At 39.8% G+C, this 20,127-nt stretch overlaps 1 protein-coding gene across 12 annotated transcripts in view; it reads right to left on the minus strand.

Moving 5' to 3' along the window:
* TBC1D4 (TBC1 domain family member 4) overlaps nt 1–20,127 on the minus strand; it is a 196,421-nt gene that overhangs the window by 55,322 nt on the left and 120,972 nt on the right. For all 12 annotated transcript variants that reach the window (XM_045479378.1, XM_045479367.1, XM_045479357.1 and 9 more), the window contains exons 2-5: nt 17,821–18,399; nt 16,319–16,408; nt 12,394–12,498; nt 6,705–6,837 (exon numbers count right to left, since the gene is read on the minus strand). In XM_045479378.1, coding sequence (XP_045335334.1) covers nt 6,705–6,837; nt 12,394–12,498; nt 16,319–16,408; nt 17,821–18,399 — 907 coding nt within the window. The remainder of the gene's footprint in view (nt 1–6,704; nt 6,838–12,393; nt 12,499–16,318; nt 16,409–17,820; nt 18,400–20,127) is intronic.

Raw genomic sequence — 20,127 nt, forward strand, 5'->3', positions numbered from 1 at the left:
CGATCAATAAAGAAACAAGGGCCCTGAATGAGACATTGGATCAGATGGACTTGACAGATATATTTAGAACTCTGCATCCCAAAGCAACAGAATATACTTTCTTCTCGAGTGCACATGGAACATTCTCCAAGATAGATCATATACTGGGTCACAAAACAGCCCTCCATAAGTTTACCAGAATTGAAATTATACCATGCATACTTTCAGACCACAATGCTATGAAGCTTGAAATCAACCACAGAAAAAAGTCTGGAAAACCTCCAAAAGCATGGAGGTTAAAGAACACCCTACTAACGAATGAGTGGGTCAACCAGGCAATTAGAGAAGAAATTAAAAAATATATGGAAACAAACGAAAATGACAATACAACAATCCAAACGCTTTGGGACGCAGCGAAGGCAGTCCTGAGAGGAAAATACATTGCAATCCAGGCCTATCTCAAGAAACAAGAAAAATCCCAAATACAAAATCTAACAGCACACCTAAAGGAAATAGAAGCAGAACAGCAAAGACACCCCAAACCCAGCAGAAGAAGAGAAATAATAAAGATCAGAGCAGAAATAAACAATATAGAGTCTAAAAAAACTGTAGAGCAGATCAACGAAACCAAGAGTTGGTTTTTTGAAAAAATAAACAAAATTGACAAACCTCTAGCCAGGCTTCTCAAAAAGAAAAGGGAGATGACCCAAATAGATAAAATCATGAATGAAAATGGAATGATTACAACCAATCCCTCAGAGATACAAACAATTATCAGGGAATACTATGAAAAACTATATGCCAACAAATTGGACAACCTGGAAGAAATGGACAAATTCCTGAACACCCACACTCTTCCAAAACTCAATCAGGAGGAAATAGAAAGCTTGAACAGACCCACAACCAGTGAAGAAATTGAATCAGTTATCAAAAATCTCCCAACAAATAAGAGTCCAGGACCAGATGGCTTCCCAGGGGAGTTCTACCAGACGTTTAAAGCAGAGATAATACCTATCCTTCTCAAGCTATTCCAAGAAATAGAAAGGGAAGGACAACTTCCAGACTCATTCTATGAAGCCAGTATTACTTTGATTCCCAAACCAGACAGAGACCCAGTAAAAAAAGAGAACTACCGGCCAATATCCCTGATGAATATGGATGCAAAAATTCTCAATAAGATACTAGCAAATCGAATTCAACGGCATAGAAAAAGAATTATTCACCATGATCAAGTGGGATTCATTCCTGGGATGCAGGGCTGGTTCAACATTCGCAAATCAATCAACGTGATACATCACATTAACAAAAAAAGAGAGAAGAACCGTATGATCCTGTCAATCGATGCAGAAAAGGCCTTTGACAAAATCCAGCACCCTTTCTTAATAAAAACCCTTGAGAAAGTCGGGATAGAAGGAACATACTTAAAGATCATAAAACCCATTTATGAAAAGCCCACAGCTAACATCATCCTCAACGGGGAAAAACTGAGAGCTTTTTCCCTGAGATCAGGAACACGACAGGGATGCCCACTCTCACCGCTGTTGTTTAACATAGTGCTGGAAGTTCTAGCATCAGCAATCAGACAACAAAAGGAAATCAAAGGCATCAAAATTGGCAAAGATGAAGTCAAGCTTTCGCTTTTTGCAGATGACATGATATTATACATGGAAAATCCGATAGACTCCACCAAAAGTCTGCTAGAATTGATACATGAATTCAGCAAAGTTGCAGGATACAAAATCAATGTACAGAAATCAGTTGCATTCTTATACACTAACAATGAAGCAACAGAAAGACAAATAAAGAAACTGATCCCATTCACAATTGCACCAAGAAGCATAAAATACCTAGGAATAAATCTAACCAAAGATGTAAAGGATCTGTATGCTGAAAACTATAGAAAGCTTACGAAGGAAATTGAAGAAGATTTAAAGAAATGGAAAGACATTCCCTGCTCATGGATTGGAAAAATAAATATTGTCAAAATGTCAATACTACCCAAAGCTATCTACACATTCAATGCAATCCCAATCAAAATTGCACCAGCATTCTTCTCGAAACTAGAACAAACAATCCTAAAATTCATATGGAACCACAAAAGGCCCCGAATAGCCAAAGGAATTTTGAAGAAGAAGACCAAAGCAGGAGGCATCACAATCCCAGACTTTAGCCTCTACTACAAAGCTGTCATCATCAAGACAGCATGGTATTGGCACAAAAACAGACACATAGACCAATGGAATAGAATAGAAACCCCAGAACTAGACCCACAAACGTATGGCCAACTCATCTTTGACAAAGCAGGAAAGAACATCCAATGGAAAAAAGACAGCCTCTTTAACAAATGGTGCTGGGACAACTGGACAGCAACATGCAGAAGGTTGAAACTAGACCACTTTCTCACACCATTCACAAAAATAAACTCAAAATGGATAAAGGACCTGAATGTGAGACAGGAAACCATCAAAACCTTAGAGGAGAAAGCAGGAAAAGACCTCTCTGACCTCAGCCGTAGCAATCTCTTACTCGACACATCCCCAAAGGCAAGGGAATTAAAAGCAAAAGTGAATTACTGGGACCTTATGAAGATAAAAAGCTTCTGCACAGCAAAGGAAACAACCAACAAAACTAAAAGGCAACCAACGGAATGGGAAAGATATTTGCAAATGACATATCGGACAAAGGGCTAGTATCCAGAATCTATAAAGAGCTCACCAAACTCCACACCCGAAAAACAAATAACCCAGTGAAGAAATGGGCAGAAAACATGAATAGACACTTCTCTCAAGAAGACATCCGGATGGCCAACAGGCACATGAAAAGATGTTCAGCGTCGCTCCTTATCAGGGAAATACAAATCAAAACCACACTCAGGTATCACCTCACGCCAGTCAGAGTGGCCAAAATGAACAAATCAGGAGACTATAGATGCTGGCGAGGATGTGGAGAAACGGGAACCCTCTTGCACTGTTGGTGGGAATGCAAATTGGTGCAGCCACCCTGGAAAGCAGTGTGGAGGTTCCTCAGAAAATTAAAAATAGACCTACCCTATGACCCAGCAATAGCACTGCTAGGAATTTATCCAAGGGATACAGGAGCACTGATGCATAGGGGCACTTGTACCCCAATGTTCATAGCAGCACTCTCAACAATAGCCAAATTATGGAAAGAGCCTAAATGTCCATCAACTGATGAATGGATAAAGAAATTGTGGTTTATATACACAATGGAATACTACGTGGCAATGAGAAAAAATGAAATATGGCCTTTTGTAGCAACATGGATGGAACTGGAGAGTGTGATGCTAAGTGAAATAAGCCATACAGAGAAAGACAGATACCATATGGTTTCACTCTTATGTGGATCCTGAGAAACATAACAGGAACCCATGGGGGAGGGGGAGGAAAAAAGAAAAAAAAAAGAGGTTAGAGTGGGAGAGAGCCAAAGCATAAGAGACTGTTAAAAACTGAGAACAAACTGAGGGTTGATGGGGGGTGGGAGGGAGGAGAGGGTGGGTGATGGGTATTGAGGAGGGCACCTTTTGGGATGAGCACTGGGTGTTTTATGGAAACCAATTTGGACAATAAATTTCATATAGTATAAAAAAAAAAAAAAAAAAAAAAAAAAGACATCGAGATGGCCAACCAACACATGAAAAAATGCTCAACATCACTCATCAGGGAAATGCAAATCAAAACCACAATGAGATACTACCTTACACCTGCCAGAATGGCTAACATTAACAACTCAGGCAACAACAGATGTTGGCGAGGATGCAAAGAGGATCTCTTTTGCACTGCTGGTGGGAATGCAAACTGGTGCAGCCATTCTGGAAAACAGTATGGACGTTCCTCAAAAAATTAAAAATAGAACTACCCTACAATCCAGCAATTGCATTACTAGGTATTTATCCAAGGGATACAGGTGTGCTGTTTCAAAGGGGCACATGCATCCCAATGTTTATAGCAGCACTGTCAACAATAGCCAATGTATGGCAAGAGCCCAAATGTCCATCAATGGATGAATGGATGAATGGATAAAGAAGATGTGGTATGTATACACACACACACACACACACACACACACACACACACATATACACAAACACAATGGAGTATTATTTGACAATCAAAAAGAATGAAATCTTGCCATTTGCAACTATGTGGATAGAACGAGAGGATATTATACTAAGTGAAATTAGTCAGAGAAAGACAAATATCATATGACTTCACTCATATGAGGACTTTAAGAGACAAAACAGATGAACATAAGGGAAGGGAAGCAAAAATAACATAAAAACAGGGAGGGGGACAAAATATAAGAGACTCTTAAACATGGAGAACAAACACAGGGTTTCTGGAGGGGTTGTGGGAGGGGGGATGGGATGGGCTAAATGGGTAAGGGGCACTAAGGAATCTACTCCTGAAATCATTGTTGCACTATATGCTAACTAACTTGGATATAAATTTAAAAAATAAATTAAAAAAATAAATATAGGATATTATGTATTTTTCCAGATAAAGCAAAGTATATGTGTTATTCAGCAAATTATATTTTCACTCAATTATATAATTTTAAAATGTATCCAAGTTGATATACAGTTGAAATTCATTCCTATTAATTCATTGTATGAACATATTTCAGTTATGCTATTGATACACATTTGGGTTGTTTACAATTTTCCCTTATTTAAAAACAATACAACCTTGAAAATGTCACCTTCTGAACCCATGTAAGAGTTTCTCTTATCAAGACAAGGAACTGGTGGGCAATTTTAGGTTAATACATTTCTATCAACTGTCCCCCAAAATGGCTACACCAATTTATACGACATTCAGCATCACATAAATGTATCAATATCCCCACAATTTCACCAACAGTTAATCTGATGAGTATCTTACTGTTTTTTCCATTTTCATGTGTCTGACATCTAATAAGGCTGAGAATCTTCTCATGTTTATTATTGGACCTTTTAATTTCCTTTTTACACAAGTGGTTTTTAATATGAATTGTGTCATCGCCTACTAGTGGTTTTATCTTTCTCTTTCACACAGTAAGTGTTCTTATAAATTCTGATTACCAATCTGCTATCTCCTTACCTCTTGTTTATTATTCTTTTTTTTTTTAATGTTTATTTATTTTGGGAAGAGACAGAGACAGAATGCGAGTGGATTAGGGGCAGAGAGAGAGGGAGACACAGAAACCAAAGCAGGCTCCAGGCTCCGAGCTGTCAGCATACAGCCCGACACGGGGCTTGAACTCACAAGCTGTGAGATCGTGACCTGAGCCGAAGTCGGACTTTCAACGGACTGAGCCACCCAGGAGCCCCCTCTTATTTATTATTTAGCTTTCAAATAAGTAGTTGATATGTAAAAATGTAAATCCTTATGAGGTCAAATCTATCAATGTTTTCTTTTAACAGTTACTGCATTTTTGTATCTTAATACAGGCTTTCTTGTTTAAGGACACAAGAATATTCTTACTTTATTTTAATGATTTTAATATTTTGTTTACATTGAGGAGTTTGATCCATCTAGAATGTATTTTGAGTAGGATAAGTGGAAGGAATATTTCTCTCTTTGGATAGCAAAATGATCCAACACTTCTTCCTGAGCAATTCAGCCTTTCCTCCAGAAATTTATAATGTTCTCTTTACTATACACCAAAGAATACTCCATTTTTGTAACAGTACAAATATGAAAATAATGTGCATTTGGTATACTATACATTTTAAAATCTGAATATTACATTTAAATAGTCCTTGATCACACGGCTGAATGGATATTCAATCAACACTGATGTTCATCATCAATTTTGCCATGTGCCTATAATCTTGCTGTCTACTGAGCAGAAATCACAATTTGCATTTACAATGACTAGACCATTCTCTGCCGGGCTCTGGAGCTTGCGTTCTCCCCATCTATCATAATACCTCTCATGCCAAACTGCATTCACTGACTCACATGCCTGTCTTCCACTCTAGATTGTAAGCTCCTGAAGGCACAGGCCGCATCTCAGTCATTTCTGTATCCCCGGTGCCTAGCACATTGCCTGGCACGTAGCAGATGCTTAACAAGGGTTTACTGACTTGCATTTCTTCTCTTGTGAAGTTGTTTTCAACCGTTTTTTTTTTCTTTGTTAGTAAGAGATACTGAGGAGAAAGGGGATGTGAGTCACAGAGTCACCTCTCCCTCATTTCCCCTCCCCCTTCCTGAGTACACTTTTTTTAAAAAACCTGCTTTATGATATCACATTATCCATGTCATCTTCAAATGTCCCTCAAAAACCATGCAAGGTTCATTCCAGTTCTATACTTTTAGGGAAAAGAACATATCATCAAGTGAGAGGGGAATAAAAAGAGACTTCTATAAACAGTCGACATTCTGGGATGCCTTTGCCTCTCTTCCCTCATTCGACAAATATTTGGGCAGTTCCCACTAAGTCCACAGCAGTCTTAAGAATTGTGAGAAATCCAACTCCCTTCCTCGAGTCTGCCTTCAGAAAAAAAATAAAAAATTAAAAAGAGAACGAAAGAGGGGGTGGGGGGAAATGCCAGGCGCCTAGGAGAGAGACTGCTCACACAAATCTGACTGGACATAAGAAAGGACTCTTTGGGCTCTGATTTCACTTGGAAACAAAGAACGATTCAATGACAGGAGTGACTTTCTCACTTTCCCAAATGCCAGAGTAATCTGCTTTTGCCCCGGGGCCAAGTTATACTGTACCTTCAACCCTCTCACAGAGCTTATGCAGAGAGTGCATGGGGCAGGCCTCGCACAGCTTGATCTGGGTCTTGGCACTCTGCAGGGCAGCTGCTGTGCTGAAAGCCTGCTTCAGAGTCAGCATTACCTCATCCACCTACAGGAAGAAACAGAACTCAGGTCTCTAAAAGTTTGCTTTCACGGTCACACATTGAAAGTCCAACGGCAACGTGAGACGTTGGGGATGCTTGACTAAATAATAAATGAGGGAATTTGATGACTACAGAGCTAGTAGAGAGAAAATATCAAGTGTAACCTTAGACCTTCAATTATCCTATCATTGAAGCTGGATAAAGTGAGGCCATGTGAAGGTGTAGCACACTAATGACTTGAATGCTATTTTTGAATTCCACTGAGGGCTCCACCGTCACTGACAGTCAATCAGATCTTTCTTTAATTAAGGAGTATAACAGACTCCTTGGGAAGTTTTGTCTGCAATCCATAGGGAGCAACAAAAGAGGTTAAATGTTCACTTCTGGTAATAGGTATCGTATTTACTTCATCCTTCTGGATCATTTTTAGTGTAAAAACAAATAAAACATGGGTTTAAGCAAAGTTCTGGGGGACAACAAGTTCAATTTAAATCAGGTCAAGAGAAATCTGTGAAGCTTGCTCTGTGTCTGCTAATTTATTATCATTTCACTTCTGATTTATGACACTAAGAAGTTCTGACATCATGTTAGCGAACAGCTGGGTCTCACCACCAGGTCAGCAGTTTCAAAACCTCGAGCCGGTTTCCCCCCAGCCTTTCCAATGACTCAGTCAAGAAGTGTAAATCTAGCATTCTAGCCTACTGGTTGTTTCTTTGGGGTCATCCTCGACCACTGCTACACTGACCTCAGGCTCCGTCTCCCCTGTTGATGTAAATATCAATGTGAGTTGTGGTTTCGCCATATACTGTACACTGATCAAAGTCTAAAACCTCCATATGAAGCTGCGAGGTACCAAGGTCTTCAGCAGAGGCAGCTTGGCTATTGAAAACCCAAGTCTCTTTTTCCCCTCCCCCTTCAGCCTGGTTTAAGAAGAAGCTATTATAGAAAGGATTTCATCTACTTCTGCATTCGAGTGTATGAAGAACCTGCAACGAAATAACTTTATTCCTCTAATATTACTAAAAGGAGAGATCCAAACACTGAGCAACCAGTCGTTATTAAGTTGACTATGTGACCAATTTTTTAAAGGCTTGTGAATAATTTCACATTGTTCCATAAATAATGAATTATTCCTAACGTCTGCTCTCTTACACCATAACTAAAAAATAAAAATTTCTCACTCTTGAAAACAAAAGCACCACATGTTTAATGCCTTTGCAGTTTTATTTCATTTGCCTTGTTGTGTATTCAAAAGCAATTTCAATGACTTGAGAACATGTTTGTTTTTATTTTCTTGTTTCTCATTTATTAAAGGCACCGAAAGGATGAATCCTCTGCTTAGCTTTCATGTGGAATTATTGTGTGTAATTATTAATACTGCTTTGTAAAGGGCCTCCAATGGAAATACTGAACTTTCACGTTTTCTTCTTTATTTCTAGATGAAACAAAAGTCCATTTCAATGGTATCTAATATGTCGCTACCAATTTCTTCCAGCCACAAATATTACTAAAAACTTTATCGGACTTCTAAAATTTTAAATGTTTTGCTTGTTTAGATCCATCATTTTTTTAGATGGCCTATAAATTCTATCATGGGATCAGAGCTACTAAAAGTTCAAATAAGTGCAGTATGAATAACTTAATTGTTTTAGTCTAGATATAACAACAAAAATATCATAGGTCATGTTAAGAGGTTAAAAGTAAAGGACTTAACAAGGATAAATCCATAATGAAGATAATGCCCATAAACATTTATGCACCAAACTTAGGTATTTCATAGCATTTAAGAATCAACGTAAGAATCACAGAACATGTAAGGACTTCACAGGATAACCTAGTTCAATTCTCTGGAAAATGTAAACTATTAAACTCCATACAAATTCTGGGTCTTGGGAGCATGAGCCTTTTTTTTCCCCCATACTTTTCCTGGATACTGTTGTCTGCATCTGTGGGGTTTTACTTTTCCTTGGTCTATAGGTAGCAACTTCCATTTTTTTCCAGGCCTATTAGACTAATTTTGGAGACTGCAAAAGTGGTGCTTTCCATCAATCTCATGGTTTTAGTCAAACAAGATGAAGCCACCTGCCTACTGCTAGTTTACAAGGGACGGAAGGCATACTGAGCATCTAAACTTTGGGTGAAAACCCCCAGGAGCCATGAGAACCACTACACTGTTTATCAATTCACAGCAACTGCTACAAAAAAAGAAAATAAAATGTGAGCTGTGTATTCTTTGTACTCAGAGAAGATAACTCAGTATGTGTGGTTTTGCAATACTTTGTCTTACACAACTGCCAAGCCACATCAATCGTAACACTGCTTAGACTATAATATTTAATTAACTGTTTTGTTCTATATACCAGCTGCTTGAACTATCCTCATTTAATACAGGAAATCTCATTTAGTTTTTCTTCTAGCTTGGAGTTCTGATGCCCCACATTTCAGTTAAGATGCCGCTGATAAAATTAGAATCAACAAGTTTTAAAAGATTCCGGCAAAGCCCTGTTCTAAGGAATAGCAATGCCCAAATGGAGATTTGGACACAGCTTCAGTATAAGAGGAAGACATTCTCAGCCAGTCTGGGCTGTGGCCTTAGTCACAGAGCTTCCTCAGGTGGAAAATTCACCACATTCTCAGACTTTCTACTCTTAACTCCCTGTTACAAACACATGTATGAGGACAAAACAAAAATACTAAAATCTATAAACAAAACCAAACCTGTACAAGAGATTGAGAATAAGGTTTCATGTAGTTTTCCTTTCAGTGCAGGTTAACTAGTAATCAGATTAACTGGCACCTAGAAAATGTCTGAAATAAGAGTCACACACTCACTCAGAATACACTGAAAGACCACCTGATACTCCAGTCTAGAAACGTGGGGGGATACAACAAGAATGAGGGTGGTCGTGGCCTTGTATGAGTCACAATCTAGTGGACTAGAAAGTTATGTGAACAAGTAAGAGTGGGCATTGATAGGAACTGTTAGGGACCTATAAACAATGTGTCGCAAGAGCACTGACAATAAAGCAACTAAAAGAAGTCAATTCCTTAGGAAAAAAAAAAAAAAAAGCCATCCGAGAAAGCTTCAATAGGATGTACACAAATACAAAGCTGAAAAGAAGAAGGGGATGTAAGTGACAGTAAAGCAAGGCCAGGCTGGGGTCACATCCAATGAAGAAGTAAAGAGAATGTGAAAACAGGTAATGAAAGAATGGCACAGTCTCCCTGTTCAGAAGCAGCACAGACCCTGGAGACCCACCAGGTCACCCTCCCTCCTGACAATATAAAAGTGTGAGCCCTGGCTGTGGCTTCTTCTCACACAGCAGACTCCTCACTCTGCGCAGCCAACAGTGACCTCAGAACGTCAGCTGTACTTGTGTGGGCTCCAGCCACTCACTGAAAATCTTGATCCCATGTGTCCCAAACCACATGAAAGCAACCTCACCCCAATCATCACACCAGCCTCTGCTGTCTGGCCCAGAGACCAGCTCGGGCCATGTGAGAATACGGTCACGAAAGGGAGAGGCAACCCAGTGGGGACCAGAGAAAGAGGAAGGCCCTTTTGCCATGCCAGACAATCTAGAGCTTGTCTTTTAACAAGGAGGCATAATCTGGTTCCTGGAAGTTTTGTGAGCAAAAAAACCTAGAGCATGATGCGCAAAGTGGACAGATGACATATTAAGCCAGTGAGCGGCAGGGAGACTAGTTAGGACCCTAGAGTGATGATGGCCTAAGCAAGGAAGAGGAATGCCCAGACTCAGGTAGCAGGCAGAGAGGGAAAGGAGGAGAAATGGATAAGGGACTTTTCTACCTTTACCTTAACAGGATTTGGTGAACAAGGGGATACAGAAGGTGAAGGAGAATGCCTTATGATGTCTAAATTCAGAAGCTGGGTAAATGGGGCTGCTAAAATAAAACACAGAACACAGGACAGGTTTTGGAAAGGCAGAAGAGTAAGGGATCCCCGACATGGTGGAAGACTCAGCCTCAGCAAGGAAGAGGAACCATGGAAGGAGGGAGGGAGGGGTGAGCAGGGAGCAGGACGGCATATTCTCCTGGTCTTATTTTCTACCTAATGCTTACCTGGCTGGCACTTTCCAGTTCTGTGTCACTGTTCTCTTTGGCTTTCTCTTTCTCTTTCTCTTTCCCTGTCCTCATCTGCTCCCACGCCTTCAACTATCATTTATATGATGGCAACTCTCAAATTTCTATCTCCAATCCTGAACTGGACCCATTACACAGTGGTCACCTGGATCTCAACATGGGGAGTTTTTCTGGGCATGGTTAATTATCTAGCATGAGAACAAAATGTAAATGGAACTCTCTTGAGGAAGAAATTGTTAGTGATGGGAGTACTCTATTCCCCAGAGAAATAGGTTGAGATCCCAGAGGGCCCCAGGCAGAAAGTGCCCTTGTTGGAGCACCTGGGTGGCTGACGCAGTTGATCGCCAGATTCTTGATACCATATGGACTCAGGTCGTGATCTCGTGGTTGTGATCTCACGGTCGCGGGATCGAGCCCCACGTGCAGCCAGCACTGAGCAGAGCCTGCTCGGAATTCTGTCTCCCTCTCTCTCTGCTCCTCTTCTGCTCGCGCTCTCTCTCTCTCAAAATAAACAAAACTCAAAAAAAGAAAAAAGAAAGAAAGAAAGTGCCTTTGTACCAATTCACTCCCATTTCTTCATTTTTCCTACTCTCAGTGTCTATATGGGGAGTATGGGAGGCCAGAGTTGAGCAGAAATGCTGGCAATGTGCACCAAAGAAATGAGGAGAATGCTGTCTGTCTTGTTGTGTACATCTAAGAGGTGTGTGTTTCCCCAGGAGAAATGCTTGCAGGCAGACTATATACCTAAAGACGTATTTTTCTTCAAAGTATGGTGACAGAGCTAAAGGTTTGTGTTAAGATGGTTAGGAGAGATCATAAAAGTGGAAGAAAAAGCAAAAAATGTTAGGGGAAAAATATCAAAATATTTTTAGTTGCTCACATGCATTTCTAAGTTTGCCTTAAATATTTCTTCAGCTCCAGCTGCCCCCATGAAGGGGTAGGTAGAGGGAGTGAGGGGAGGGTGTTGGAAAGAAGAATCAACTTTTAAATTCCAAAGAAAGAAAATAAAGGCTAAAATAAGACCATGAGAAATAAAGTTTTTAAAAAATGAGAACAGTCGCTAATTAAGAAAGAAAGCCAAATCCTTCTCTGCTGATGTAAGCACTACCTCCTCTGAGATGTTATAATAATTCAGAGAATAAGAGATCCGTGGTCTTCCTTTTCGTCTTATCTGAGCAATGGGAAAAAGAACAGCTCTTTTCCTGTTATTAGTGTTTTCCTACCTTGTACAAATACTCCTGGTCACATGACTGGATTTGTTCAACTCCAGAAGGCATCTAGGCTTAAAAATTACCGTGACACTATGTTTTTGTCTTTCTACTATTGTGCTGCTTTAAACAGCAGAGACCTGTCTCTAGATGCCCTCTTCTTTTCCACTGGTGGCAGCTGCGTGAGGCTTGGGTGCACCCTGGTAGCCGGAATGGGCAGGAGCTAGCGGACAACGATCAACCACTTACCAGGGATTCACTGGCACACTGGAACACATAACAGATATACTGGCTCAGCCCAGGCTCCGGTGACTCCCGACAGATAAAGCCAAAGTGATCAACATGCTTTATACCCTACAGTTGGGGAAAAAAGTACAGCGTTCATTGGAATATGTCCATTTAATCAACACTACGGAAATTAGCATCAGTTCTAGGCCTTCACGCTTCCGTGAATTACTCCTTCTCAACCCTGGGATAGGGGACATAATGACATAGCAAATTTGTGTGGTGGTCTTTTGACACATAAAATAAAGGGAGAGACCAATTCAGATTGCTTTGTTTCAGACAAACACTCCTGCACGCTGTGACTCTGGGCACAGGAAGAAAACTATGATGGCGTGATTCATTGTCTCTTGTAATAAAACTGCTACTCGGTGTTTGCAAGTAATGGAGTTTTCAATTTATTCTTCTTCTTGGAACGAACAGTCTGATAGTTTATCAGAAGCCCTGTTCTCGTCTATATGAACCTAAGAATCAGAAACACTGCAGCTAACAATGCTCTAACTAAATGGTATGCAATTCCCCAAAGTGTGCACTGAAAATACTAGAATACCTGTCTATATGCATAGATATTCAAGGAGCCACAACGGTTAGAAAAATAATATATTAATGAAATTACTGCAGGTATCAATTATCCAAATTAAAAGTCACTGTACTTTCTGAATGCAGGCTAAATAACCTCAGTTATGCTTAATAAAAAAAAAAATTGTGAATCATCTGTCAATTTCAGCCAGGCTGAATCCATACATAACCAATTAGGAGACAGCACCTTGTTATTTTAATAGCAAGCACAGTACTCTAAAAAGCCAGGTAGACAAAAAATTTAAAGTTGTCGTGCAATCACCTAAATCCCAGTGAAAAGAAAATAGGCTTTGGAGTCAGACAGATTTGTGCTATGAGACATTGTGCTGGGTTTCTAATAATGATCTCTAAGGCTCCATTTCTCATTATAAAATAGTAGTAGTAATGGTACCTATGCCAGCAATTTTCAAAATTTACAACTAAGAATTATCTATAATAGTCACCAGCACATAACTTTGATAAACGGTAACCTCTATTACGTATCTTGTAATATGCTCAGTCTATCCAATGGATATGAATAAGGGAAATCAATTCTGACCAAAGAAAAAAGTCAATAAGGAGGAATGAGGTTACAATTTATGAGGTAAAAGTAAGCTCCATCTGGCACAACTCCTTAGTGATTAAAATATATCTTTTACTAGCTTAGTACTAAATGGGAAAAATTCATAGCACCTCATTAACTTAGGGAGACTTCAAGCAGTGGCAATGTGTCCAGAAAAGAAAAGCCACTCCCTTCTTCCCTATGCTTGCCAGGGACACAGTCCTATAGATTTGCACAAAGAAACTGTTTGTAGGTGTGCATGTGTTAAAAAGCAGGTCTGTTGCTGAATGTGGCCACATTGTATCAGTTCAGTTCAGTGTGGAGAGAAGTAATAAGAGCAGGGCACTCAGTGAGGAGCAGAGGTTAACTTGACAATTATTCTCATCAAAGGCCTTTCCACAAATGTTTAATTCTTTTTCTGCACCAGAAGGTTAGAAAACAAAGCTTGCTTTAGAAAAAGAGGGGGAAAAGCAAAAATCATGTTTGGACTGCTAGTTTTATATATTTGGTTTGGTTGGGGTTTTTTTCTCTTGTTTTTACACCCACCCGCCACCCCCACACCTGCTTTGGATGTTCAATGATCATTGCTAGTTTTCTTACTGGGAGGTCTGGGGACTGGACAGGTGAGAGGCATAGCTTTTTAGAATGGCTGTTGGTGTTCTGGGGGGCAGAAACTACACTGGTTTGTACATCACTTCTTCCTCTATACTCGCCACAAGGTCCCACATGTAGAAATGCTCATTCAACATTTATTGAACACAACTATTAAGCTATATCTTAACATTTTATTCTGATGCCTTACAGAATGAAACACCACAAAATAAGACACCTGCCCTCACAAAGTTTATGATCTTGCAGGGACTCTCCAGTAGGCAGGTAATTACAAGACTTAATAACTTTTTTTCAGGGGTGCCTGGGTGGCTCGGCCAGTTGAGCATCCGACTCTTGATTCTGGTCGTGATCTTGTGGATCATGGGTTCAAGCCCTGGATCAGGCCCTGTGCTGACGGTGCAGAGCCCACGTGGGATTCTCTCTCTACCTCTCTTTCTGCCCCTCCCCTGCTCATGCTCTTGCTCTAAATAAATAAATAAACTTTTTTTTTTGTTTTTTTCAGTTAAAGTGAATATAATCTTTCTACCACATTTTTGGTCCTTTAAGTAGAATTTAGAAAATTACCATTTATCATTCCTATAAAGATGCTGCCTCTCTCTCTCTCTGTTATTAAAGTAGAAAGTTTTTACCTTCATGACATTATTTTATGTCACCATGTGATATAACAAATATTAGAATATTAGAAGCAAAACTGCATTAGCTGAGGCCAAGGTGAATAATTAACAAGATGTACAAAAGCTTGTCATTTTTGAAAGGAAGAATGGCTAACTATCATACCTATGGCAATGCTAACTCTGAAATTTAAAAATAAATAGGAAGTCCCAGGGTGCCTTCCTAGCTCAGTCGGTTTGAGCGGTTTGAGCGTCTGACTCTTGATTTCAGCTCAGATCACGTCCTAGGGTTGGGTTGTGGGATGGAGCCCCACATAGGGCTCTGCACTGAGTGTCTCAGAGAGTCTCTCTTCCTCTGCCCCTCGCCCCTGCTCACACACTCTCTAAAATAAAAATTAAAATAAAATAAAAATAAATGGGTAGTCTTGTGTGTTTGGGTTTTTTTTGTTTTGTTTTGTTTTGTTTTGGTAGTCTTGATTTTTCAACATTAAAATACAGAAAAGGACCTTGGCAAGATCTAGGTCCCTAAAGGTGCACCTAAGTCACCCCACTAGGAGAGAAGTTAATCCTTTTCTATTCCAGAGACCTCCACTGAGGCATCCTTGCATTCTTAACCTTCCCATATTTAGGTTTAGATACTCTCTCCACTCCAACATCTTCAAAAACTCTTTCTGTGTTTACAATATATTTAGGAAGCTCTAACTTTCAGACAGACATTGTAAATTATTACTGTGGACACTGGTGTAGGCCTACTATGACCTTGCACACATTTAGCTGTGTCAATAATTTCAAAACATTCAAATACACAGTTTGTGACCTAAAAATAAACAAAGAACAAAAATATACCAAAACGCTGTTTTTCCAACTTTAGCATTTACATTAAAAGAAGTTGAAAGTACTAGTTCTCCTTTTACTACCTACTAGGATATAAAGAGCAAACATGACTCAGTGATACCCACAAGTCCCACTGCCCGAGACTCTGAGGAACACTAACTGTGAAGGTATGTCCAAAAGAACTCTCCGCCACAAAAATTCCACCAGAGGAAGATGTCTGATGAAGTGACATTACAAGGAGAAAGTGGTGACAAAAATGAGGACCAACTATTAATATACTGAGGGACCTGGACAGGATTTTGTTATCAGCAGAGACACAAACACAAAAGCTCTTATTTAAGACAAATCCACTTAAAAAATTAAAATTCCAAAACAAACAGTAAAATTTGAAGGAGTCTAAATCTAGTTATTGGATGGTTAATTTAAAAACAAGATTAAGTGGGGCGCCTGGGTGGCTCAGTTGGTTAAGTGCCAGACTTCGGCTCAGGTCATGATCTCACGGTTTATGGGTTCAAGCCCCATGTCAGGCTCTGTGCTGACAGCTCAGAGCCTGGAGCCTGCTTCAGATTCTGTGTCTCCCTCTCTCTCTCTGCCCCTCCCCTGCTTGTGCTCTATCTCTCTCTCTCAAAAAATAAACATTAAAAAAAAAATTTTTTTTTAATAAAAACAAGATTAGGTTGGCTTCATCAAACATAAGATGTACCTTAATACATACCTGAGAACAAGAAGAGATATCTTTAAAATTCTTTTCAAGCACAACTGATTTAGTGTCTGGACTGATAAGGTTAATCTCAAACCGCCCAACCTTAAAAATAAAAACATTCCAGTTAATTTCAACTTGCAAGGACCCAACATCTTACTTTACAATTAAATATCCAAATAGTAATACAGATTCAATTGCTCACATATTCACATGTGCTTCAACACCCAATCCAACCAGTATTTCAACTCCAAATATCGGCTGCCTCACCACATTTCCTCCTTTTGTCCAAAGATCATGAAAATTAAACAGGTCTTAAGTTACGAGGTACAAGAAACCTTTTTTTTTCATATTAAAAGTGATTGTCTTTTTAAAAACATGCAACCTTTCCTCACTTCACGATTTCTAAAGCACCAATTATTTTATTATAATTGATAATCATACTTCCTCCCAAATGGTCAAAAGATAGTATTTGCAATTGGACAGATTAGTTAAAATTTTTGAAAACCAACAACCAGACATATTAACATCAATTCCTGTTGCTAGTTAAAAAAACGAATAAATCCGACAGCCCCAAAAGAGAGGAAGCTCAGTCAGAGTTATCACCCAAGAAAAGACCATGGACACTTTCATTACATGCCTAGAGTTATCAAAAACAAAAGAGGACAAAACAAAAGAACCCATGAACCTCTGATAGGTCAGGATTACACACAGGGATTGTTTACCAAGGTATACTGTGGAATTTCCTTGCCTAGGGTTGGTTACCACAGGATAAAAGGACAGTCACTCTTTTTTTTTTTTTTTTTCAGGAAAAGTCAGATCTTACAAGCTGAGGACTAAAGAACCTTTCCAGGGCTTTGTTTTCACTGAATTTCTTTTAGGTGCAACTTGGCATTTTCTATCTCCTGTACAAATACGAAAACTACTTTTTAGAATGAAGATGTATCTTTTACATCTATAATACAGTCTGTACCACATTATTTTAGTAACGGATCCAGTAAGTAGTCAGGCCCATGATGTTTCTTTAACCTTCTTCTTGGGTATAACAGAAGGAATTGTTCTCATCTGAAAATACAACTGTGAGTCTCTAGACTTTTCCTTCTCTAAAGAAAACTTTCTCTAACCCCATGCCTATCTCACTTTCCTAGATTCACATCTTTAAATCCGCTGTAAGACTGGCTTTCTGCAGCTGTATAAGAGACAGCCAACAACTTCCATTTAAGATCAATCTAAGGCAAACGCTGGGGGCACGAAGGAGAATCTACTTCATTGCTTTTTTCTCCGTCTCTCCGTGTCCTGTTCCCTCATTGCTTAAAATCCGCATTCCAGGTCTTCCTCGCAGCCCTGTTCTGCTTGCCTTTGCTCTTTTCTCCACCAGCCTAGTCTTCTGGCAGGGAAGAGCGGAGACTGGAGGAGCGAGTGCAGAGCGCGGAACAGGGCGGGGCCGGCCCGGTCAGCGCTGCGCGAGGGAGCCCCGCCCTCATCCTCCCCTCCCCCCAACCCCGCCGGGGCGGCACCTGGAACAGCATCGTCCTATTCTTCTCCGAATCCGAGGGCTGTACGTGACTCGGTGCGCTGGCGTGTCTCCTCCGCGGCTGTGGTTTTTGGCTGTTCTCCTGAACCTTCCTTTGTAAGACGCCAGTGACACTGCTGCACCGAGACCGGAACTCCTGCTGTTCGTCAAAGCCACAATCTTCCAAAATCCTCTCCGGGAAGCCAACTCGAGAGCTGGGCAGCCCAGGCTGGCCGGCCGCGGCTGCGAAGGCAGGCTGGATGCTGGGGAGGCCATCCCCTTCCTCCGCCAGGACTTCTGAGGCTGCGGCCTCGAAGACCACCGGGTCATCGCCCGCCTCCGCGCCGCCGCGCTGCTCGCCCTGGCTCTTCAGGCGCTGCTGCTCGTGCAGGCTGAACTTCTCGATGCAGTCGTCGATGAGGCTCGACGGGGCCTTCTTGTGGGTCACGGTCACCTTTCCGCAGTACAAGACCTCGAACTTCTGAGAGTTGTAAAAGGCATCCTCGTTGTCTTTGCTGGCTTTGGCATCCTCTTTCATGGCAGCTTTCGATAACTGCCTTATGCTGCTTATAACATCAGGAACCTGGAAAAGAATTTAAAATCCACATCTCAGTTGAGTATTTATTTACAGATCATTTGTATTTAGAAAGGAAGTCAGACCACACACAAGGTAAAACAAATTACACTGTCAGACATAAATGACTTAAAAGTAGGATAGAAATTTAATATCAGTATTATACTTTCCCATTTTAAATGCATTTGTTTCCCAAAAACAAAACTGAGATTAAATAGGCCACCGCCAGCCTTTAATAAATCATAATATATCCTTTGAGTAGTCTGAAAAGTTACAATGATGGGTCAGTTTTAAAAAATTAAGATTTAAACAAAAGTATACACTAACAGATATCAACCAGGACTGAAAAAATAAATGTAATAAATAAATAAATAAATAAATAAATGTTATAAGTCTCAGCTAAAAGGAACCAATGCTTCAACAATGAGGATAAAATAAACTTTCTGGATAAGGACATTAAGATCCAGACACTTCTCATCTGCATATTAAAAGCATAGTAAGATACCATTACATACCCATTAGAATGGCTAACAACAAAAAGATGAAGGACCCGCTGGGGTGTGGAGCTCTCATACATTGTATGCAGAAATGTAAAATGGCAAAACGACATTAGAAAATCTTTGGGGAGTTTCTCCGGAGTTAAGTGTAGATCTATCTCATGACCCAGTAATTCCACTCCTAGAAATTGAGCTAAGAGTCCTGAAAACATTATGTCCACAACAAAAGCTAATCCACAAATATTCATAGAAGCCTTACTCACAATACCCAAAATAACCAACCCAAATGTTCATCAACAAGTGAACACTCACTAAGCATCAGGGAAATGCAAATCAAAACCACAATGAGATATATCATCTCACCAAATGGTTATCATTGAAAAACGCAAGAGAGAAGTACCAGCAAGAATGTGGAGTTTTAAAAGGGAATCCCCATGTTGTGTCAGTGGGAACGTAAACTGGTGCAGGTAGTATGGAAAACAGTATGGAGTTTCCTCAAGGTACTAACCATGGAACTTTTATATGATCTACCAATTTCACTTCTGGGTATAGATCTAAAGGAAACAAAAATCACTATATCAAAAAAGATACCTGCACCCCCATTATTAACAATAGCCAAGACATGGAAACAACCTCAGTGTCTGTCCATAATTAATAGGTTTAAAAAATATACAGTTTAAATATAAATGCACGGTGGAATATTATCAAGCCATAAAAAAGGAAATCTGCCATTTGTAGCAACATGAATGGACCTCAAGAGCATTATGCTAATTGAAATAAGTCAGAGAGAGAAAGACAAATACCACATGATCTTAATTATATGTGGAATTTTTAAAAACTGAACTCACAAAGAAAACAGATTGGTGGCTGTCAGAGGCAAAGGAGGTAAGGGGTAGAGGTTTGCTAGGAATGGGTGAAGGTGGTCAAAAGGTACAAACTTATAGTTATAAATAAGTTCTGGGATGTCATATATAGCATAGTGACCATAGTTAATACTACATTATATATTTGAAAGTCGCTACAGAAGTAGATCTTAAAAGCTCTCATCACAAGAAAAAACCTGTAACTATGTAGTGAATGATGTTAAAATGATTTTGGCAATCATTTTCCAATATATACATGTATCAAATCCTTATACACCTTGAGCTAATACAACCTTGTATGTCAATTATGTCTCAATAAAACTGAAGAAAAAAAAAAAACAAGCAGCTAAAATGTGGTACATTCATACAACAGAATA

The sequence above is a fragment of the Leopardus geoffroyi genome, chromosome A1 (assembly GCF_018350155.1).
Source record: "Leopardus geoffroyi isolate Oge1 chromosome A1, O.geoffroyi_Oge1_pat1.0, whole genome shotgun sequence".
Classification (NCBI taxonomy): Eukaryota; Metazoa; Chordata; class Mammalia; order Carnivora; family Felidae; genus Leopardus; species Leopardus geoffroyi.